Below are 23,812 nucleotides of genomic sequence, written 5' to 3'. Positions count from 1 at the left end.
AGCCTAGGAATATGTCAGACTGCCTTCAGCCCAGGTTCTCTCTGACTTGTCCCACAGCTGAGACTTGTCCACTGCAATATCTGATAGGAGAATGTACTGGGGGCCATGTAGTCACACCAAAGGTCTGCTCAGCCAAGTGTCTCTGTCTGACAGTGGCCAAAGAGGGGTACCCTCTTGGGCAAGAAGTTTTCACTATGTTCTTGTCTAGTCTTGCAACCATTTGCAAACCAGGGACTTCCAGAGCCAGAAGGGAGTTTGTTGGTGAATAAACCCAGGTGAATTTCTTGTCTGTGACTGTGTCTCCCCTAAAGCTCTCACTAAATGTGTTGAATCCTCAGTGTCTGGCTGTGAGGACTTCCATGGTGCAAATATGTTGTGTGTGAAGAGGCAGCCCCCTTAATTTTGTTTTTAAGCCTGCACCCTGAAGTTTTCATTTGATGTTCCTTAGTTCTTTTGCTGGGAGAGACAACTAATTAGTCCTTCAGTGCCACTCATGAGAGAACTCACACATGGAGAAAAAAATATTCTGTCAAATCTTAAGTCTTCCTTTATTCAGATAAATAATCTTTCTCTTGCCACCACTCTTGTATCAAAAGATAAAATAATTGTTTGTCTCTAAAAAAATCCATCTGCCAGGTAAGTAGTCACAAGTGATAAGCATGATGTGTTCCAGCACTTCTGTTCTGGTGAAGCATAAAGATGATAGGGCAAAGGCTGGTCGCACCCATCCACTTTTTTCAGAGATGGCTCTTCCTATGCAGAGGCACAAGACAGCAATTACACTCTGCCAAACCCACTGCAAACTTGGAGATCTTATTAGGAGACATGCCAGGACCAGCGCTGCCTCCTAGTTGTAGGTGGATATTGGCAAGAAGTTCAGGGTAACAAGAAGGGATGCTGGAAATATGCAGCTCCTTCTTGTGCTCTAAAAGTGAAGTATTCACCAGCATTTATGCTTTGTCCATGAGGAAACTAAGACTAATGCTTACATTAGTGCCTGGGTAAGGATGGAACCCATCTCCTGAAACCACACACCAGGGTGACTTCACAGATTTCCTCGCTGGTTACCAGGAGGTAAATGTGTAATTAGTCATAGCTTAAGTGGGACAGCTCTGGATCCTTCTTTTATAAGTGATTGGTGCTCCTGTGTGCCAGGCATGGTACAAAGTCAGGATACAGTCTCTTTCCTGGAATGCCTGTGGTACCTGACTGAGCACCAGCTGTCTCAGATGTGAAGAGTATTTAGCAGTAGGGCATCTCTGTTTTTATGCCAGAGGTTAAAGATGCATTGGGGCTACTGCTGAAGTATGAGATGAGGATTTGCATCCATTTTGGAAGTAACTTGGACCACAGGTTATGTTTTTGTTATGTTGTCAGTTATTAAAAATAGGGGGATCCTGAGAAATTGTGGGATTTGACTAGAGCGGGCAAGTTTCAGGGATATCAACTCGGCATTGATTAGCCTGTCTCTGTTCTTGAAGAACAAACTGTTAGTGCAAGATATGAGTGGAGCAACTGTATTTAGAAACATGTTTCCAGGGAAACATTCCTTTCTCTGGAAGACAACTCTGACACATGAAATTTTATGTGACTCTTGGGACAAATGTAAGTTTGAAGACTTTTTTTCCCTTACTTTTTATAGCAAGTACATTCTGCTCCAGATTTGCTTCAAACCTGTATGGTAAAACCTATTTTAGCTGTGGAGTCCAGTATCTCAGTGGATTTCATTAAGAAAAGGGCCCACACAAGCTGCAGTTTAAAGATCCATCATTTTCATGGCAACTCAAATCAAATCAGTGCTTTCTAAGCATATCCTTGCATACCATGAAAAGTGTGACTTAAAGAGCAAGGCTCAAGATGTCACTTGGCTCCTTGTGTGACATCAGACAAATCAGTCAACTGTAAATTTTCGTAAAATCAGTATAGTGATAATTTCTTATATTTGCCCCTTTATAAAATTGCACGGATCAATTTACTAAGTTTCTACAAATCCAGAGGAAAAGTGTCAGGGTATACCAGCAGAAAGTTTTTCCTTTGACTGGCAATTCCTCCTGAAACCAGATGGTTTCATCTCTTAACCCCTTCACATCTTCCTTAACAATCCAGTTCTGTAGAAGACTGTTGTCTCTCACTTAGTGAGCAAAGTTTATGTTCTTTATACCAGCGAGATTTCTGTTGGAACTGCAAATACTATGAACTTGTCTATGTACTTTTTGTCATTATTTTGTAAATTTTAATTTACTTACTCAGAAACTCAAAGTCCTTACTTGCGTGCATGTTGTTTGTGACAAAAATATGTCCTTTGCTATATAATTGCACTTCTATACCTGATTGTGTCTTTTTAATTTTTTTTTAATGGAGAGAGTGGTCTGAAAGCATATAAGTGGAAGGATTTATATAATTAAGCTTTAAAATCCTATGTTCAGTGGACATGAAGTAAATCAATCAGTTATTTTTTTTCCATCAGAGATATATAAGCCAATACTGGTATTTGTAAAAGTCAACAGTTATCTCCATTTTTAATTTTCTGGCCAAAGGCAGATAAGGTTTGTCTTGGGAGTTTGAAAGGTCCATGGCCTTGCTTCTCATCTCTTAATGTCAAAGAATCCTTGTTTGCTTACATGTGTGGGGTTTAATGTAACCATTCTACAAAAAAACAGCTCTAAAATTAAACCTTTTCACTGTTGAAAGAACAGAGCAACTATTATTTACACCATAATAAAATGATGTATGGATTAAATCTGTTTGTTTCAGCAGACAAATAAAAGCTAAATCCTGATGCCTATCTTGAGCTGTGGGTGCTGTCTCTGTGGAAGAGTCTCTGGGGGACACAGCTGTGTCCAGAGTGCTGCAGGATGGGAGCTAAGTGAGGGATGAAGGCTCTGCAGACCTTAAAGAGGTGTGCAGCATGTTGTGGTGTCATAGCGTCAAATCCTGATTAAATTATGTGCTTAGGGATTTCTGACAAGCTTTTTGTACTTAATTGCCACCCACGTGTTTCATCTGGCATAGAATTGTAAGTAATTATATTACTGTCTTTGGTCCATACTTGCTCTCTTTGCTTTTATCAACTACTGATCTTCAGCAGAGCAGCTGAGCCCTCTCCTGACAACGTCTCCACTTAGATGATTCCCACCTACTCTGCACACGCCACAGAACGTGAAAATGAAGAGGGTGCATGTTATTCGTGTTGCTGTTGCTGACCATTTGAAAACAAACAAAACATGAAATAACTGGTCTGTCGGCCAGACACAGCTGTCGTCTGTGTGAGCACACTGGCAGTAAAGCAACATGGAGCAAAGTTATTTTTCAATCAAGTTAGGCTTTACTGCACTAATCCACTGAAACTGCAGAGGCTGTTTTCAGTAAACTAGTCACTTTATTAAATGGGAACCAAAGCCAAAGAAAATCCACTTAAGAAAGAAAAGTTAAACAATGTAATTGTGCAGCTGTAGAAATAAATTGAAATGGAGAAGGTATATTTTCAAAGCCATTCTTACAGCTAAATTGCAGTCGTAATTATTAATGGAAAAATAAACTAAAATATAATCATGAAAAATTTCACTTTCTTCTTCCAAATGAAGTTACGCTAAAACAAAATTCCCGTCCTGACTTTTCAAGTGACTTGCTTATGATTGTTGTGTTGGTGAGCAAGGGAGGAATGGTCTGCTGATGAAGTTGAGTTGTAACTTTTTCTTCTCTGTTGTTTCCAGTATCACAGGGTTAGTAGGCAAAAGGTGTTGCTGTCTTTACAACTTTACTGCACTGGGGTCAAACTTCATACATATGCAAACAAAATTAGCACAAGAGAGGTACACTGTTGTATCAAGTCCTATTGCCATTCCTTCCTCGGTTGTGTAAATGATGTTATTGATCAGCAGTCGTGATATTGTTGGACAGATGCATCACAAAAATCATCTTATGAATTCCGTATTTTCTAAACATTGGGACCTGACTCTGCAGTCAGTGTTTGTGGGTTCAATTTCAAGATGCCTTCAAAGTGTGAATGATTCCACTGTTACAGATGACAAGCACAGAGATCGTGGAAATTTGCCGAAGGTCTGAACAGAATTCCTGCAGATATTTAGGGCTTTCAGCCTTCTCCTTGCCATGCTTTACTTAGGATTTTATAAGAGAGGTCATACTCTGGTATCCATGACCTTCCTAGCAATCTGTTGTAGCAGAGTCTACGTGCTGTTTGGCATCGAGAGTCCTTTTATTTTTTTTAATGATACCTCAGTTTCAAAGTAGCATCTTCTGCTTAAAGACTTGTTGTTTCCCTGTTGCCATGCAAGAGGCTGCAATCAGGTAGTTGCGTTCTTGATTTTTTTTTCCTCTATGAAGATTTCATTGTGTTTCTAATCCTGAGGGGAACTGACTGTATGAGCATGTTTTAGTCATGATTACTCAGTTCTCTGGTCTGACTTTGCTGCAAGTGCTTTGATGAAGCTCATTGCCATGCACACTTCAAGCCTGCCAGGGTCCTTGGAATACTTAATAATGTCTTTCCGTGATCCCAGAATGACACACATTGGGGATATGTGGACTCAGGTTCTTGAAATCCATGAGTCATGTCTCATATTTTTGAAATGTTTTGGCTGCCCTGGGTCAATTCATACAGCTGTAAAGAGTAGAAACTCCTCACAAGAGTTAAGCTTCTCAACTTAAAACCAGGCTCTCAAAACTAAGCAGTTGCTGGATGGCGTGAGCAAGGCAATTGCTGCACAGGGCCTTGACCACCTGTGAAGGCTTCTCAGCTGAAAGTGCCACATGAAGTTGGAATGGCTCTGACCTGGCTCCAGCACAGATATGTGAGATACCTGGACTTTTTATAAAAGAATCTTATACAAGTTATATACAAACAGTACTAAAACAGCTTTGAAGTCTCTTGATCTGAGCATAGACATGGCCCGAGTGAGCAAAACATCTGGTCATTCCCTGTCACCCTGTATGCAGTGTCCGTGCTTGCACTAGCTCACCTGATCTCAGTAGTGTTGACAAGGAGTTGCAGACATCAGTCTGTGTGCAGCACAGCCTTCCTGGTGCTTTTGGTGTCTTCTCCTATTTTACTGGATTGTCCAGCTCAGTTGCCATAAGGAACTGGAGTGTGTAGTCCCAACAGCAGCAGTGTCCTCACTGTCCTCTTCTGTTGCTCATTCATCTATCTCACATCCTATGGATTAAAAAAAATGGAGGATGAGTAGTGATTTTTTTCTGTTGTATCACCTATTAACCATATCCAGCACATACCAGCAGTCCTCTTGGCTGAAATTGTCAGGTATGCCTGTCAGAGAGAGGAAAAAGAGGCAGAACAGTAGCTGCTGACTGATTAGAGCTCTTCTGACTCCTACGGCAACTGGAATGCTGTCAGCCCTCATGCTCTGCATTATTCCCATTGCACAACATTCATGATTTGATGTGGCAAATGGATAAAAACGTGAGGAACACGCATTAACCAGAATCCTGTTGTTAGGGCGTGGGGTGGGAGATGCAAAGCAGTGCAAGAGTAACGTGGAGAGCATTAGTGAGCTAATGTGATAATGTTTGGATATGTAAGTGCTCTTGGGTCAAGGGCCAGCTCTGCTGCCAAAGAGCTGTTTGACACCCTCCCTTGTGCTGGCCCTCCCTCTCTTGCCAAAGTGCCTTTATTCCTCTTGTGCTAGGCACTATGACATATATTGGAAGGTCCACCTTCCTCTGGAATGTCAGATTAACTTCTTCCTAGTACAAGCTAATATAACAAACAAGTAAGTTTGAAGTGTATCTCTTAAGCCCATCTCAGGAGGGATCGTTATGCATGTTGAGCACAGTTCAAAGCAACAAAATACTTGTTCTTTCCACAAGCTTTTTTTTTTTTTTTAATTTAAACTTGCCTTTATGAAAGATGTAATGCCATATGAGCACCATGGAGTGTATTAAAGGAAGGGCTTGTTGCTTGCATGATAATTGGTCCCTGAAGTTCTCAGTGCTCCCATTTTCTCCTTTGTAACAGGAGACAATGCTATGTCTTGTCCCCAAGGACAAGAAAGTCTGATAAGGAGGATCACAGAGCTAATTGGGTTAAAGGTGCAGTGCAAACACAGAGTATAGTTATGTAATAACAGGGTTTTTGCTTGAAAGCAGATTTTCTTGCTATGAGTAATTTTGTTTCTGGAAATAACACAAATATTTGCTTGGCACTTAAATCCAAATTCTTTTTTGTTTGCCTTTCCTTCTGAGTGGATGTTCCATGTTGGCCATGAAGTACAAACGGTGAATTTTCATGGTTCCCTCCATGTTCTCATTTGAAATTTGGAAAAGAATTGCAAAAAATAGAGAAGTAGAGAGTTGGCTTTAGTCCTGGAGGCTATAGGTGAACTATTCAGTGACGAAGTGAGGAGGCATGTCAGTGTCAGTGTTGAAGATGTGTGAAATGTCTACAGGTCACTGTACTGTGGTTTTTCATGACATTGGTTTAATACCATAAAATGGTGCTATTTTACTGTTGGATCCTCAGAACAAGAGAGCCTATATACACATTTTTTTTCCTTGGGTTTTCATCCTGGCAGATTTGTTGAAATCTGCCTTCAGGCGAGCAGCTAAAAATGTGGAGCTCATCAAGAGCATCAGTCACTTGAGGGCTGCATTGCCACATTCTGGGAGACTCAGGAAGAACTGGGATCATGAGTGTTACCGCAGGCCTTAATCCAAGCCCAGTCCCAAGATTTTGTCTGACACCTTCTAGTTTTGATTAATTGGTAAGCTGTGCCAATGCTATTTCCGAATGATCTTTGCACATTATAACCTGTTTTTAAAGCCTTCTGGAGTAAAAGAAAGACTGCTACTGACTTCAGAAAAATAATTCATCTGCTAACTTTTGGCAGCTGGATAGTATCACCTAGAATAATGCCCAGTACTTCCAGCTCACGGTTCCCTGTGCTAACAAACCAGTGCTCACCAGTGTGCAGAGGGAGCCAGGCTTTCTGCTGTGCTGCTCATGGAGCCTGTGTTTGGGCTAGAGGGGGCAGAGTTAGGGTCACCTGGGGTCTTATGGGGGAGGCTACATGATTGACTTTGCTGAACACTCAGACGTTTGCCATCCTTGGTCTGCCCGCACCTTCTGTGGCAGGTTCCCTCTCTTAGAAAAGCAGGTGTAACTCCCTTGAAGCCTCCTAGAATGCCTCCCAGCAGGTCATTTAAGACAAATGGCAACTCCACAGGGGTGTATCCTGGTCACTGCTGGGTTCCTGGATTTTATAAAATGCGCCCCAAAAGGAGCTCTGCTGTAGTTCAGCTTTTTATCCATTTTAATCTAACTTTGGCAGCTTACACTCTGCCTTCATCCATTTTTAAATGGTGGTTGCCTTGCTCTGCAATACAGCACCTTACACAGTGTAGCTCCTATCTCTTATGTTGTGTTTTTGGTTTTGTTTTCCTCTCCATCCCTCTAAGAACAGTCTTGTACCCTCTACTTCAGATCACATGTCTGGCCCACAATGAACAAAGCATCTGCTTATTCCTCCAAAGCCACAGGATTTTTCTCTAGTTAATATTAATCTCCATAAAACTCTTCAATCTTTTGCTCTTAGAGTTGTATGTATTTCTGCATGTTTCTAATATTCACCTGATTACCATGCTCCTCACTCTATTTCTTCTGTGCTGCTTATTGGCTTTGATAAGAGACAATAAAGGGATGGATAGGTGGGAGAGAGGCAGAAAGTGTGATTCTGGATTCTTCATATTTCTCACTAGGGAGACCCACCTGAGGCCACTCCCTTTCTTGAGCATACCAGTAGGTTTTGGTGGTCTCTGCAGTGAGTTACTCATTCTGGCTTTTACTACTGTTTTTGCAGTACCGCACATGTATAATTAAGTTCTACTTCTGAACCTCTTCTAGTGCTGTGGTGTCCTGTTCAGAAGGCTTTGTAAGCACTTCTTGGTTTGGATGATGTACTGGCTGGGTAATCTCGAGTTCTTTGGGGACAGTGGGAGAAGTAAAAAAGAAAAATCCGGAAGCCACGGGCACTCCAAGAAGCAATTATTTGTGATTTCAGGCCTTCTGCAAGCTAGTTCTGTGGCACATTTGTGACTGACTTTCGATACTTGATTTTAGAAGAAGAAAATTCTGTCTTCTAAGTTTGCCACAGGTAAAGGCAAATTACAAAGAGGATTATCCACCTCTGGCAGTTGTCTTCTCAGCTCTTCTGTCCCACCCTGTGGTGCTTTAAAGGTCCTGCTTGCTAATAGTGAGAGCTCAAATTTTGTGTTAAAGCCCCTTGCATCTTCATTTTCTGCATTCTGCTCACAAATTCAGTTACAATGGTTTTAAATGCATAAAAGTACAGTTAAGCACTATTAACATTAACTGACAAATATAGGACACAATGGGACTCTGGACACATGCTAGTTCTCATCTGACTCTAAATGTCAAGAAATAACCAAATAACCCTGACACATAGTGTGGGTTTTGTTTGGCTTCTTTGCTCATCTCAAATTATTCAGGCTTTAGCACTGTTGTCAGATCTGATGTATAGCAGAATATCTTAGTGCATTTCAGATTTTGATGTCTCAACAAAAAGGATTTTTTTTTTCCTCTCTGGAAGTCAAAAAACTCGAAGAATTACAGTTTAGGCTTTTTAGGTTTGCCACAACAATTAGAAGTAAATGCAGAGCAGTGGAGATGAAATGGACTGGGCTCTGTGACGAGCCCTTACTTGGTTGATGTAGGATGGTTTCTGGAAGATGTTGTATTTTTCTTTTTAGATGCCAAAGGCTGAGGATGGAGATCTCATGTTAGATGCGACATATAGATACTGGTGCAAATGCTGTTATGGGTATGGGGCATTCTTCTCCATGTGGGAGGGAAAGGGCTGTGCTAGTGCTAGTAAAACCATGTCAATGTGAATGTGATTCAAGAGCCGTTTCTCTAACTGATATGAAGATGGGGCTAACTGGTACCTGGCTGAGTGCAGCTACTATAATTTTGTTAGCGTCAAAAGGGCACTCCTGATTTTATTTTTGAGCAAGCGAAGAGAATCAGACCTGATGTACTCAAGTAAGTAGGAAAGGTGCAGGAGGTTGAAACTGAACTTAAGCATTGTGCTTTGAAGCAGAGTTCAACACTCGAGCAATGACAAGGGTTGGACATTTTGCCTGCTGCAGAGCTGGGGACCTCAATACCTCCAAGAAACATAAGCAGTCCCGGAGGTGAACTGTTTGGAGAAACCAGACTAGTGCAGCAAACAGCACTGGAATACCATGAACTCTGGGCGAAGAGCAACTCTTGAACCAAGATGTTGGTTGTTGTTGCGTTTCTCCCAATGACCATTGCTGGTAACGGCAAATCCTGTTTCTTTTCTTGTGCAGAAGGAGATATTATGATCCCTGCACAGTGTGTAATAAACCAGAAGAGGTGCTCTGCACAGCCTGAAAACCTCTTGCTGGATCAACACTTAAGTCACTTGTTAGATCAATTCTAAACCCATTGAATTTAACCTAATTGATACTTTATTTGGGTCCAGCAATCTTCTCAGTAAATACTGATGTTTGTTTCATTCAGAGTGTTCAGAACAGAATTGTATTTCTCTTTTTTGACCTTGTCAGATTTTTGTTTCATAACATTCCTGGTATGTAAATGAGAAATTTTTTTAATCTGTTCAATAACATTTTCCATGTGTATAAAGAGTCATGAGAACAAAGATGTTTGCTTTGTGATTGAAGGGTACATGGAGGGGAATCTTTACCATCTGCCACTACCAAATTAGTTTTCAAGGGGGAAATATAAATCCCTCTCATTGGAAGCTATTTTGATCAGCTCTAATAGTAATATTTTATGTAGGATTTCTCTTCCAGAGCCTAGTAGAATTTACAAGTAAATTCATCTTTCTAATGCTTTGGTAAGAGGAACATCTGTCTCAGACATTGTGAGGATTGAAGCACTAAGAGATTTTTAGAAATCTCATATTCATCCTGTAATATTTGTCTGGTGCATGTAATCCTAATAAACCAATTGCAGCAGTAAATATTTTGCTATAACCAGACATTGAACTCCGAAAGAAACCTCTTTAGCTGCAGCTAATGAAAATGTAGTGCCTGGGATCTTACAATGTTTGTGTTCTGCAGGACCAACCTGAGTTTTAAAGAATTTTAAACCAGTAAGACTCAGACTCTGCAACTTCTATGGAATGAAAAAGCCTCAAGCTTTCAACACCTGCTGTAGAAATTTAATAAGGACCCTAATAAATGGGTCAGTTTCAACAAACAATTAACTTAACAACTTCATCTGGAAGGCTTAGAGGCCCTGTTTCATAGAAGGTAACTTGAGAGCACACTCATGTTATATAGTGTAGTTAATGTTTCCTTTAGAAAACCAGAGTTTTTAAGATTTAATATTTCATGTGCTCCAAATTACATCCAATTGGCATATGGTACACAACAAAGCCTTCAACCCCTGTATAGATCAAGCAGAAAATTTATATTAATCTTCTAAGCTGTTTGGGGGTTTCTTAAGCACAAGGAAAATATAGAATTCACAGGAATCCAGAAGCTTGTAAAATGAAATTTGTGGGCAATTTGGATAAAATTATTCCTTATTCTTTGATTATGCCTTTAAAATTCACACTCCTACAAATATGGAGATTTTTACATACAAGTACTGAGTACTCAGAGAGCAGTGTAGCTGAACTGCACCATATACATGAGAGGAATGTGTTTTCCTATATGTTGTCTTATGTTGTGAGATAATTTTCATTTCATATAATATAGACTAAGTCTCTGAGGATTCAACGTGTTTAATGTAACTCTGTGTTGCGATGAAACAAAAGTGGAAAATTTAATTGCACTTTTCCCTGCCCTAATTTACACATTTAATCTTCTACTCTCCAGTTATTTTGCTGTCAGTTGCTACCCCCACCCAATCTCCCTTGCTCACCCCCCTTTTGTTTTTGTTACAGCACACCTTTAATCAGCCTTCTCATGTCAGATGTGTTGCTTGCATGTGCCCTGTCTTTGGTGTTTGCGTTTGAACTTTGTCCCATGTGTTGTGTTTGAACTGTAGAAGGTCTCCCGGACAAGGATCTGTGCTTCCTTAAGGTCATCAAATACAGTATCTGGTATCTGGCATCAACTTCCTGTATCTAATGCCTGACCACTTACTGTAACTAATGGCATGGCCTCTATTTGCCTGCAAGCAGTTACTTGCATCTCTCTTCATCGCAAATAAGCAGTTTTAGGTAAAATCAGCGTGGCTTCCTTCATGGGCATTGTTTGCAGAGAAAAGAGTATTCAGATTTGATAGTATGTTGCCTAGTAATCAGAAATACCTAGGCTGAGTCACAGTGAAGGAACACTATGAAGCCAAGTTTAAAATCCAGTTCTTGTTCTATTTATTGGCCTGGAGTTCAAAAGTAGAGAAACTGATTGATTGCTTAACTGTGTGAATGAGGGTTTGGGGGTGAGGAAGGCAGAAGGAGAGGAATTTGCATTTCCCAAGACTTAGGGTGTCTGAACCATATTCCACTTTGGAGTTAGGCTGTAGTATTTAATTATCATACATTTTCCCATATATTTTTGTTGTGTAATAAGAAATACCATTTCCTTCAGATCAAAGACTTTGGCAAATGCTGGGATGCCTCCAGAGCCATGCACATTATGAGCTGGTTCTATGGCGGCCACTGGTTACTTATGAAGTGAATATGGGCCTCTCAAGCCAAGGGCAGTTAAAGCATCCTCTGTCATGGTTAGGTGGCCAACACCATCATTTCCATCTTGAAAACTTGCTTCTTGTGAATAACAGATATATTGTATCTATAGAGGTTGTAAATTGTGGTAGAAACAAGGAAGCTGGCTTTTGTGCATATTATAAAACTGGTACTTAGCAAGATGTCCAGAAGGTAAGTTGCAAGTGGATCTAAAAGCCAGCTTGGCCTGTTGTGAAGGTTTTAACGTCATCTGATGATGATATCCTAGATGAAATGCTAATAGGTTTGGAAGCAAATTTAAGTGTTGTTCTGCTTTGCTTTGGGAGTAATATCCATACATGCAAATCAAGCAGTTTTCTGAAGCTATGTAATTACACCCTGACAAGTGTTCCACTCAAATCAACTTCCATGTTTCGTAGTTCCTTGATGTGCCCAGCCCCGCCGTGGTGTGCCTCAGAGGATTATTCATAACTGGTTCTACAACAACAGAATAAATAGTATTTAGAAGCAAATCAATATTTGCTATCTCAAATTTGCTGTTGAATGTAGAGGCTGTTAGGGATTGGCTTCCTGTAGGTGACGCAACAGTAATGACCTTTGAGGAGATTTGAGAGAGGAAGAAATGGCATTAGTAAATGCCTGAGGAATTTCTAGACTGATCGGGAAGAAAATAGTGCCACACAGGAAAGCAGCTGAACTCCCTTGTGCATTAGCAGCTTAACCTTGAATTTTACCCAAGTGGTTTTTAAAATAGCTTAGTTTTAGTCTTTGACAAATTAGTTGCCTTTGCCATAAGACTTGACAAAGCAGTGTATCTTTGTGAATATGTACTTGCAGACTTACTAAGGTACAGATACTCGGCCAAATTCTGCCAAATTCCTGTCCTCTAGGACACAGTGTGGGGCAAAGAACTGTGTGGGTTATAGAATAGGTTCATCGTCCTAACAGCACACCTTTTCCTTCTCTAGGGCTTTTTTCCCCTCTAAATTATTGCGGCTAATGCCTGTCAGTGACTTACATGTGCACTTTGATATAAATACTGTGCCTCTGCAATGTCTTCAACCCTTCTGTGAAAAGAAGTTACACTTGAGCTTATTGGAAGAGTATGTAAAACCCAGCTTCTGTGTGGTGGTCAAAATTTCCCTGTGTAATTTTTCTCTTATGTCAAGGTATGAGCTGAATCAAAATGGCAATTCCTAACTTTTACTACCTTCCAGCATTAGATCTTTCAATCCAACCCTCACAGAAGGAATTCTTCTTTTCCAGTATGGTACTTGTGTGCAGGTCAGCTATATGTGGGTGTAATTATTTTATAATGGTGTTATTGCTCTCTAGCTGCCCAGTAAACACAGTGCAGTTTCAGTAAACTATATATACAAGCATAGGAACTTAAGACTTGAATGATTTTCTTCACTTTTATATAATAGTAGGTGTGAAGGAGAAAAAAAGATTTGATTTAATTTATAGAAACTGTATAAAGTTTATAGAGTCTCTACAATCATCTGAAATGAAAAGGTTGTGGAGAAGAGAGGCTGTACTGAAACTGGGAGGTCCACAAAGCTGGAGAGAATAGTAGTTAAAGGCACACATCAGTAAATACCTGTGCTGAACTTTTCCCATTAGCTCTGCCATCGAGCATATGGACTGCATTAGAGGTTTGTCTACCTTAGGGGTTTTATAAACACATTTCCTCCCTTTTCCTCTTCCCGTCCAGTTACTGTTGCTTTAGACTGTTACAGAATTAAATAGTGCCCATTCTGGAGTCATCGCTCTTCCTGGAAAGAGGCTGTTTGCCATAGAAATGTTCAGTGATTAATCTCAGAAATCTGTCCATGTATGCAAGTGCTTTCCTGAATGTGCCTTTTTTTTTTTTCTGGTGTGTGATCTTCTCGAAGCAGTAATACCAGCTTGGCTCGCCCATCCTTTAAGGCATATGTGCAGCTCCTAATTTGCATCATGGCAGAATTTCTGCAGCCAAATTAGGAGCCAATGTATGCTCAGGTTTATGGATGATCTGTAAATAAACACAGCTCTCTTTTGCATCCTTATTTACTGTGAAAATGAAGGTTGTCAAAGTGACTGGTGAAAAATAGGACAAGAAACCAAGCCTCTGATGATACCAGAAAGCTTCTGTGTACCCTCTGTGTTTCCTCTTTGATTTTGGTTGACATTGGAAATCTGTATATCCAGCCCTTTTGATAAGGTCTCCTTTCCTTCCCAAAGCCTGGCACTGATGTCCATCCAAGCATTCCTGAGCATTTCAGACAACTTCAAGAGGTGGCCCCATTGCCTGCTGCTAGCTCCTGTGTCTGTTCTGCCTTCCCCTTTGCACCAACACTTGTGTTTGAAGAGAAAGGAGTTTATCTGGGAGAAGTTCTGGCTTAACATTAACCTTTGCCCACCCTCAAAGGTTAATTTTAGCAGATCGACTGTGGAAGTTACACCCTGGATAGCACTTCTGTTCAGCCTTGGCTGTGGGAGTGCATGGAAAACCAGTTCTGGGGTCAGGGTGCTGAAGGAAGGGAAGCTCAAGAAATATGTGACACATCTCTCAGTTTGTTGTACTTTGGGATTTGTAGGTGGTAAATGCTGTGGGTGTTTTACAGATACTCTGGAATCCTAATATAATTTACAGTTTCTTTTGTAGAGAGCTGTTTCAAGTCTGTGCACATTTTAAAAGAAAAGCCAACAGCAATAATTAGTTTGGCATTTTCCATGTTTTCTAAAGCACTTAAGGGGTAATGACTTTTTTTAACCAATCTTATAAAATCAGGTTTTATGGAATAAGAGGACTTAAAAGTGACAAATGTGCTTCATGCTGAAAGCTCTATTCCAATGCATCAAAATAAGGAAAACAATTATACATATGATTAGAGGCTGCTGACCCTTCAGTTAAAATGATCAAAAAGAACAATATTAAAATTTGATTTACGGAATCTACTGCTTGGCCTATAATCGGTCTGACCAATAAAAACAAACCAGACTTTTACAGAATGTGATTTCCCAGTAGATGGGTTAGCTGTTTTTGTAGAGCTGAAGAAACACAAAATGGTTTTAAAATATATTTGATATACTCTATGAGTAAATTGAAATACAGCATATAACTAGTTTTAATGGTTTTTGTTCATAAATTGCCAGATTTCCTTAATTCAAGTGAAATTTGAGAACCTCTAGAGAATAATTGTCTTTAAAATGAAATATTACTTTCACAGTCTACTTCATTTATATTAAATATATGGTTTACTTTTTTATATTAGAAGGTAAATGAAAGCTGGTCAGTAATATGATTCCCCTTGCACTTTTGCTGTAGTTCACTATGGAAATGGATTCAGGAAATGGCAGATGTGATTAAAAACTCTTCAGCTGGCCTGAGAGCTGTTTGTACAGCACCTAGCATACAGCACTTCTGGCAAGAAACAAGCACAACTCCTCTTATTGCAATATAAATGAAATGATTCTTCAATCTAGGGATTTGGAATTTTGATTTTAAATGTACTGGTTAGGAGACTGGGAAGATGAGATTTGATGAGGCTTTTCCATTCATAAGAATGAAGACAAAATTGTTGTGTTGGTCCTGTTTCCTTGTGCATGCAAGTAAGTATATTGGAATCTGCTCCAGCCCAATTTGCAAGGGTGTCGGAGCAATAATCCTATAAATTCACACAGAAAAGTCAAGCTGCCTGCTCAGAGGGTGACATCACTGGAGAGCTGTGCACAGCACATAAATAAATGTTCACCTCTCAGAAGCTGAGGATTGAAGACTGCAAAACTAAGAGAGATTCCTTCCTCGTGCCTTTAAAAATGCATCTAGAAGTGTATAGCTCGTGTCTGGGCAAAGAAATTGAATAAAATGCTGTAGCTCAAACTTATGTCTTCTGGTTTGGAATATATTTGTTTTATTCACAGGGCTTTCATGAATTCTGTTTTGTGTATCAGTTTCTGAAATTTCCTACCAGCTTTCCCTTGTCTGGAAACTTAAGTACTGGTTTTTTTCTGATATTTCTAGTTGAACGGGAAAATGTACAGAAGAGGACCTTTACCAGATGGATAAACCTGCACTTGGGAAAGGTAAGACTGACAGTATTGATATTGGGATACAAGGATACAGCCGTAGACAGACTGCAGTTAACTCCTTTTAAAGGAGGTAAAATTTGGAAACAAAGTTGACTTTTGTGCATGTGGAGACATTTGGAGGAGGATGAGGGAAAGCTAAAGCCTGTTTCTGGCTAAATTAAAATTTGTTTTCAGGCACAATCAATGCTTGGGTAGCTTCAGTTCATCTTAGGTGCATTAAAGTCTTTAATGTTAATGATTGTTACCCTGAGGGTATAATTTTCCCATAGAATGCACCCACATAAAATCAAATGTGGTTGAGGCTGCTCTGGTGATGATGTCTGTGTTCTTCCCTGGACTGCAAGTTTGAACATCTGAGGCATTATGGCCAACGACAGATGTTCTTCAGAACCCGTCTTCATCCCAGAACTGAAGATGGAAAACATTAATTCCTTACAGTTATGTTGTGAGGGGCAGTATGATGGGATCTTCACATGTCCACTTACATCAGTGAACTAAGTTTTGGACATCCCTTCATATCTTTAAGCTGTAGTTGTTTCTTAATCACAATATAATACGGCTATTAAACCTAATTTACTGTTCTTATTGATAGCAGATAAGTACTAGCTCTCCTGAGTAGTCTGCCATGCTGAGAACCTTTTTCCTGCTGTTTTGGTTGAAAAGAGAGAAAAAAAAAATCTCAATATTACTGAGACAGTATCAATGCTTAGTGCAGGATCAAGAAACGAGACCATCTCCTGATCTAGACAAGTCCTAAGTTGGACTGGTGTTTGAGCTTCACAATGCTTTAGGATCTGTGGCTAAATTTCAAAAAGAACGGACTAGGTCTAAGTTTGGGCCACAAACTGACTATAAGTTTAGCCTCTGTAGTTCTTGGGAAGTGATTGCATTTCAGACACAGTAAAGGGATTTTAGAAGAAAGGTATCACGTAAATAGTTGCTTAAGTCCACTATTCTGCAGTGACTGTTGCTGAAGGCATAAAGGGATCCTCTTAAAACTCACTGGAAAATCAGAATAAGGCTAGCTAGAAATGTTTTGACTAGCAATTGCTCCCAAAGGCCTCTCAGAACGAAGACAGCGTTACGTGATGCCTTCATGAATCAGGCTCTAGGGCTTTAAACTAACTGCAGTTTTGGAAGTTGTCAGAAAGGGTTGTCAAATATGTGACTGTAGAGGAGGTCTTTGATTTACAGAAGGAATTATATAATGAAAAAGGCTGTAGGGTGCTGTTAATTCTGCTGTGCCAAGCATATGAAGACTTAAAACCTCTGTGGGCAGGTCAGCTTTCTCTGGAGTGCATACAAATTTTTTTCCTCTCTGACTCAACAAAGCAAAATGCCTTTCTGGAGAAAGGGCAAAAGTCTTCTGCTATATTAATGTTTTTCCTGGAAGTGGCATAATAAACATACCCATGTAAATAATGAGAGCTTCATCAAAGCTGTCTCTAATTACAGGTGATTCCCTGAGGACACTCACTGAGAAAGGTGGTTTTCAGAGGCAGCAATGAAGTCTTCTTATACTTCTTCAGGAAACTTATGGTGTGGTGTGTCTCCTTTTGGAGCAGACCATCCCACTTGGGTCATCTTTTGAGAGGATCTGGCTCTGCTGGTCATGCGATAATTGGAAATAATTTGCACTTCTGAGTTCTCTTTGTTCTTGCCTTAAGTACTGAAAGAATAGAAAAGGTTTGGGTTTGAGGCTTTCAGATAGGTTATTTAATTTTGAAATGAATGATATCTTGCTTTCTTTCATGGAGCATTGTTTAGTACTCTTGGCTAGATTAGGGACCAGTAATGAAAATGTGTGGTCCCAGTTTGCCAAGAGTAGTGCTTAATGGAACAGTAGTGCGTTGCCCATCCAAAGATAAAAAGATTGGGCTCTTTAGGGATACATGAGTGAGTGACACCTGAAGAGAGTGTAATTGCTGCAGCTAAGACTACCCCTAAGGCCTGAGCTGATTTGGCTGTGTGCCTCACAGAGCGCAAATCATCCAACACCTCAGTGAGGTGAGGACGCGGTTCCCTTTGGAGGAGTTTGCTGAGAAGAGACACAATACAAGAAGTTGCTATTTCAAGTACTTAGAAAATACAGGGAAGCAGAATGGCACACCAGAACCCTTTCAGAGGAGACAGGACCATTGTGGCTGGCTGGATCACAGGCTTATTTCTGTATAAAGTGGTATTTGCTTCTGGTGGACTTGTCTTAGTCTGAGGGATCAGCACCCAACCCTTGGGTGGTCACTTCTTAGCAGAGTATTTAGTGTTAGATTGTGTTATGGGAAATCTGGAATTAGTCTTTGTCTGATCTCAATTACAATTCTGTGTCTCAGTTTTAGCTCCAGCATTCCTAGGACAAAATTGCCACAGATGTGAAGAATAGTCAGCGCTTTCTTCCTGCAGGCTATGATTTACTTCTAGTATCTCTGTTTTGTAAAATTCTCCTTCTGACTCTCTGAAATCATGGTGACTTATCAAACAGTACTGCTTTAAAAGCTATTTGGTTTCTTTTCTTCACAGTGCAAGCCCCCTTTGAAAGTGAAAGACTTGTTTATTGATATACAAGATGGCAAAATCTTGATGGCACTCCTGGAAGTCCTGTCAGGACAAAAGTTGGTATGTAAAGAGAGGGAGAAACCTCCATAGGAATGGAGCTTGGTATGTTATGAGCAACAATATATGGATATGCAAGGAGTAAGGGTGCATTTGGTGCCACTTCTTGGGTATAGTAATAAGAATTTCAGTGGCTTTGTTGTAATTTCCTTATGTTACAGGCTGGTGTTCTGAGCTGTAAGATTTCAAGGAAATACATAACAATGAGGTGTAAATGGTGTGCAATCAGTGTTAATGTTCCTACCCCTCAGGGTATATAAGGCTTTAATACATTAATGCTTACATATTCCATTTGGAGATCACCCAAGTCACATTATCAAGAAAACACATATTTGCTGTATTTTTTTTCAATCCATAAGTTCGGTTTCTATTTTGTCTGAGATCATTATGACACTCAGTATGTCTGCTGATGCTTGCTGTAGGTGTGAGTTTAGTTCTGGTATCCTGACTAAGTTTTCATTAGTCTTACTAATATGGTCTGAATCAGCAGGGCAAAGGTTCACTAATCAGAACTTTTTTCTCTCCTCCTTTTTTTGTAAGAGCTATGTAAAGTTCCACATACCAGAAATGGAACACCCAGTGCAAATATAAAAGCCCAGTTACAGTTGACTTCAATGTTTTCTTTCTCCATCAATCTTGTCAGCAAGAACTCTCCTCTGTGTGGGTATCTCACTTGGACAAGAGGAGGGGCCCGTTCTGCAGCCATCTCACCTCTGCAGATGCACTTGTGATGACCTGGTGATGCTCTGTAGTGACTGACCACCTGCTTTTTGCAGCAGGAACGGCAGTCACACATTCAGAACCACCTATTTTTTAATATTCTTGGAGTTTTGCGAAGCTGCAGCAGAAGCAGCAGTGTCTGTGTCTTCACACTGATTGCATTGAGAACCAGGCTGGAAAGCAATTGAAGGGGGAGATACATCATGGTAAACTGTAGGCTATGCCCCAGGAGGTCAGGGAGGAGGTCAGGGAAGGGGGCAAGATCAGCTGGCCAAACTTATTGTTAGGTGTTTCTGTATGCATGTGATAAAAACAGTGTGCCAAAGGGCAACAGGCATGCAAAATCTGTTTCATTTCTGCCAAAGTGAGGGGTTTTTCATCCCACCTGCCTATGCCTGCTATGAAAATTGCTCATGCTTCCTAATTAGGATCATTTATTTAATTCAAGACCAAAAAAATCTATTATTATGGATTTTCAGGCAAATCTGATCCTGTGACTGAACATGGCTGGGGAATGATTACATAAATAATCAATGTGGCAGGTCCAAGAGAGTGATAACATCTGGAGAGCAGGAAAGCTGGTTGCTAACCCTGTTTTGCTACAATCATGTAGTTGAAGCATTTTACTGCTCACAAAAGATGGCAATAATTTTACACAGGTAGATTTCCCTAGCTTTAATTTGCCTCAGTGCTTGTAGGTTTTTAAGTTTTGTATGACCTGCTGAATAATTCCACCATTTTAAAAACTGTGGCTCTTCTTTTATCTAGATGCATGAATACAAATCTTCAACCCATCGCATTTTTCGTTTGAACAACATAGCCAAAGCACTTAAGTTCTTGGAGGACAGTAATGTGAGTATTTCCAAAGGCTGGTCTTAATATTTTTCTCCTGATGTATGCTGCAAGTTGCAATTGTTGCAACTGTAGTTAGTCAGATATGCTTCATGTTTGTAAGAGGAATGTACCGCTTAAAGAGGCTGTGACTTACCTTTCAGCAGCAAGGCTGAAAAGCCACATAAAAATGCACAACAAGAACACCTATGGAGTCTAAAACAAGGATTATTTGTTCATTTTATATGTAAAAGTTCAATGGGATTAAAGGATCAGGAGCGCAATATTAAAAGAAAATAAAAAGAAATGCAAGTAATTTTTATGAGCTGGGTCTTAGTGGCATTACTTCAGTTACGCTGAAGGTAGGTGACTTTCTTTTGTGGGAAATACTTTGAGTATTACAAATCATGTATTTTTCTGGTAAACTGACTGCTGCAGCAGCTGATAATGAGTCAAAGGCAAGAGAAAATGAAATCAGGAACATGACATAGATACATAATTCCAGGAATCAAAGCCTTATGGGGATATAAATTCCTAAAGTTGCAAGTGACTACGAGTGATCAGGCCCCGTAGCTTGAAATTATTAATTCCTTTTTTTTTATTTCTCCCAATATGGGTTTATTCCAAAGCCTTGCTGAAATGGCCTGTGTATTGTAAACTCTCTGCTCTTGAAAAATGTTGAGAAGTAATGGGGCCAAGAGAAATCCCAGCCATGTCACAACTCATATACATGGTATACCTAGATCTTCCAGAAAGAGAAAATGAGCTATTTCCTATAAAGGACTGCAGTAAGGTTTATCTTAATGGGTGAGGGGGAATGGAGTGTGTCTATAGGAGTAGAACCGTGCCTTGCATGGAATGCCCAAACAAAACTGATGCCACTTTGCTGCTTCCCTGCACTGAGCTTAACTCTTGCTCCAGAGATCCTGCAGGAGAGTTGCTGAAAACCCTAGTGCAGGAATGAGCATGATGTGAGGTCTTAGTGCATCTCTTATGACCTCTGAGATGTGGGAGGTTTAATATCCTTTGCCTTTTTCCTCGGGAGGGTACGTGAAAGGTCAAGAAATAGTCCAGTAACTTCCAGGTGTTCCAGTCTCCCTATGGAAAATCCATCAGTGGAGGCTGATCTGGCCCTAAATGTGTGCATCTACATGTCCTGCTATAGAACTTTGAAAAAATATTTCTTAACAGTTTCCCTGTTGATGCTTTCTACCCAAATCCAGCTAAGACCCACTGGCAGATGAGATTTTTTTTTTTCTCTCTGTTGGTACCAGGACATTGCAGAGCTGCAGCTGAAGCATGTCTAGTTGTCAGGACCTCAGGGGATAACCTAGAACCTCAGTGAGCAAGACCAGGCAAGAGGAGCCTAGAGTACAGGTGGCCTTTTAATTAGTAGTGCTGAACCTCCTTTTCTATGGATTTCTTGTTCCCTTAAAAGTAAGCAGCCAATATCTTAATATTGCTGCTGGGTAATACCAGCAGCTGGTATTACCAGCTGGGTATTTCTGTGGAGCTGAGTGACAAGCTTAAGCAGCAGTAAGAGGACAGAGCTCACACTGAGCAGTCTAATGATAAAAGCCACTTGCTCCCCATTGTGGAGAAAGTGCTATTCAAATGCACCAAGTCTTAAAGGTTTTCCCATGCCAAATACTTTGCAGCTAGCAAGAAATCTGAGCCTTGAAATATGACAGCTAGAGGTGTCTTCTTGCTAAGATTGAAAATGTTGTGCAAACCACTAGGTAGAAAGTTATTTTGCTTTCCTTTTTTCACCTTAACCAAACCAGTTAGTGAAGGGTGGTGATGAAAGTGTTGGCAAAATGCCTTGGCTGCCAGGAGCTTCAGGGTTAGATATTAAACCACAGTGGAACCCATCAGCATACGCTTCTGTGGAGCTGGGGCAGCAGGGCAAAGCACTGCTGAGTGATTCACCATGTCCGGGATTTCTCTGAGATAAATGGGCTGTATGCTGGGTTTTAACTCAGTCTGGGTGCCTTGTGCAGTACTGACAGCTTCCTTGTTTCCTCCCTCCCCTGTGACCTTTGCCAAAACAAGTCTGTGTTGTCTAAGAGAATAACATCCTGGTGTTATCAGCTGGAAAAAACCTCTGTGGGAAAGTCTAGAGTTTGCTTGGATTAGGCAACCCTATCCTTTGCTCACTGATGTAATCGGAACTCTTTGACAAGCTGTGTAAGGTGGGATAAGCAAGGAGGAACAAGATGTATAGCAAAAAAGAAGTAAGCAGATCTTACTAGGATTTTAAATTTTTGTATGAGAAGTCAGAAAGATGAATGGGATCCACTGGAGTGGGCCCTGTCTTCTTCCATTTTTATATGGAGGAAACGCATTTGTGGTCCCAAGAATGCAGAACTGGGTTCACTTTTGTACTGCAGACTATGCTGGAGCATTCAGATAGGAGTTCCAGAAGCAGGGTGCCTGTCATCAGGGAAAATTATCCTTAACACAAGATTTCAGTATTGCTTTCTGGCCAGCCAGTCAGCGGCAGAAGTGCTGTGGACATATCCAGTAGTCTCAGTGCATTTTTTGCATATACTTTGCTTTTTTGAATTTGGCTCTGGATTTATTTTCTCTTTTACAGGTAAAGCTTGTTAGCATTGATGCAGCAGAAATAGCAGATGGAAATTCCTCTCTGGTTCTTGGACTAATATGGAATATAATCTTGTTTTTTCAGGTAATAAAATTTGAATACTTTACTCATAAGTGAACAGTCTTCATGGTATCAATCTATTCCAGCTGAATACTGATTTTTAAATTGATTTTTAGTCCTAAAGAACATAATTAATCATAGTAAAGCTGAGCTTTGCCCTCCTAATATACACTAATTTTATACCTGCAGCTGCTTTCATTTTACTTCATTGGACCTATTTTGGTGTAAATTGGAAACAATTTAAACCCTCATTTGACTTGGACCTGAATTAGAGCTTCAGATTACTACTTTGCTTTCTCTCCTTGCCTTCTCAGGGTTCTGTTCCAGATTCCCTGGATCTGAACCAATGTCCTGGGTTTGGTTCCAGGTCACAGTTTATTTTCAATAACCTTTTCTGGATTTGGTCCAATGTGGTGGGAAATTCCGTTTAGAATCACGGATCTCTGGAGACTTACTCAACATGGCAAAAATTCACAACTGATGAATGAAAGATCTTGAAGGGCCTGGAAGTGAAAAAACTGATTTGAGCCTGAAAATTGATTTAGCCCCAGACTTAGATTAAAACTGTGCCCTAATCTACACATAGTTTGAAAATTACCTTCTAGACAATACCAAATTCTAATGGACAGAGAAAGAGATGGAGGGAGGGTTCTGCAACTCTTGTAAGACTGTGAGGCCCTCTCATTCTCTTGATCTCACTTAAAAAATGGCTGTAAGGTTAAAAAAATGATCTTGAGTTTGCACAGAGGCTTCTCTCCCTGTCTGAGCTCCTCGGGCTGACCAGTGCTGCACAGAACCGGTTCAGCCGGGCAGACTCGCAGGCGGAGATGCTGCGACCAGGATCTGTCACCCTGGCAGCAGAGGGCACAGGGAACCCAAAAGCAGCAGAGTGGATAATTTGGGCTCAAATGTCAGTGCTGACCAAGGACAGGAGTGCTGCGGCAGGTCACTACTTTTTGACTAAAAATATTTCACGCAAGCAACTCCTGTGAAGAGAACAATTTCAGTTAAACTAACTTTTCTTTCAAGGACATGTTTCTTTGCTTTTTGTTTAATAGGAATTTCCGCAGTTCAGCCTGAACAGTACCCTGCCCTTTCTGTTGCCTGGGGCTGCCAGCTGGGCTGCTGCTGACTGTCACGCCTGTGCAATACAAGCCAAGAGTTAAAATGGACAGGATTCTAATTACCTCTTAAAATTCAGTTACGGCACTGATCTCTTTAAAGTTTGCATGTA

General features: G+C 40.4%; 1 protein-coding gene across 1 annotated transcript in view; it reads left to right on the top strand.

Moving 5' to 3' along the window:
- The window catches only part of CLMN (calmin), a 69,460-nt gene that overhangs the window by 34,204 nt on the left and 11,444 nt on the right, over window positions 1-23,812 (top strand). The window contains exons 2-5 of the mRNA XM_027673909.1: window positions 15,685-15,746; window positions 18,270-18,365; window positions 19,851-19,934; window positions 22,510-22,602. Of these exons, the coding sequence (XP_027529710.1) occupies window positions 15,685-15,746; window positions 18,270-18,365; window positions 19,851-19,934; window positions 22,510-22,602 (335 nt within the window). The remainder of the gene's footprint in view (window positions 1-15,684; window positions 15,747-18,269; window positions 18,366-19,850; window positions 19,935-22,509; window positions 22,603-23,812) is intronic.

This window comes from Neopelma chrysocephalum, unplaced genomic scaffold, assembly GCF_003984885.1.
Source record: "Neopelma chrysocephalum unplaced genomic scaffold, ASM398488v2 Primary Assembly neopelma1_24, whole genome shotgun sequence".
Taxonomy (NCBI): Eukaryota; Metazoa; Chordata; class Aves; order Passeriformes; family Pipridae; genus Neopelma; species Neopelma chrysocephalum.
This window is presented reverse-complemented; position numbering and strand designations above follow the sequence as displayed.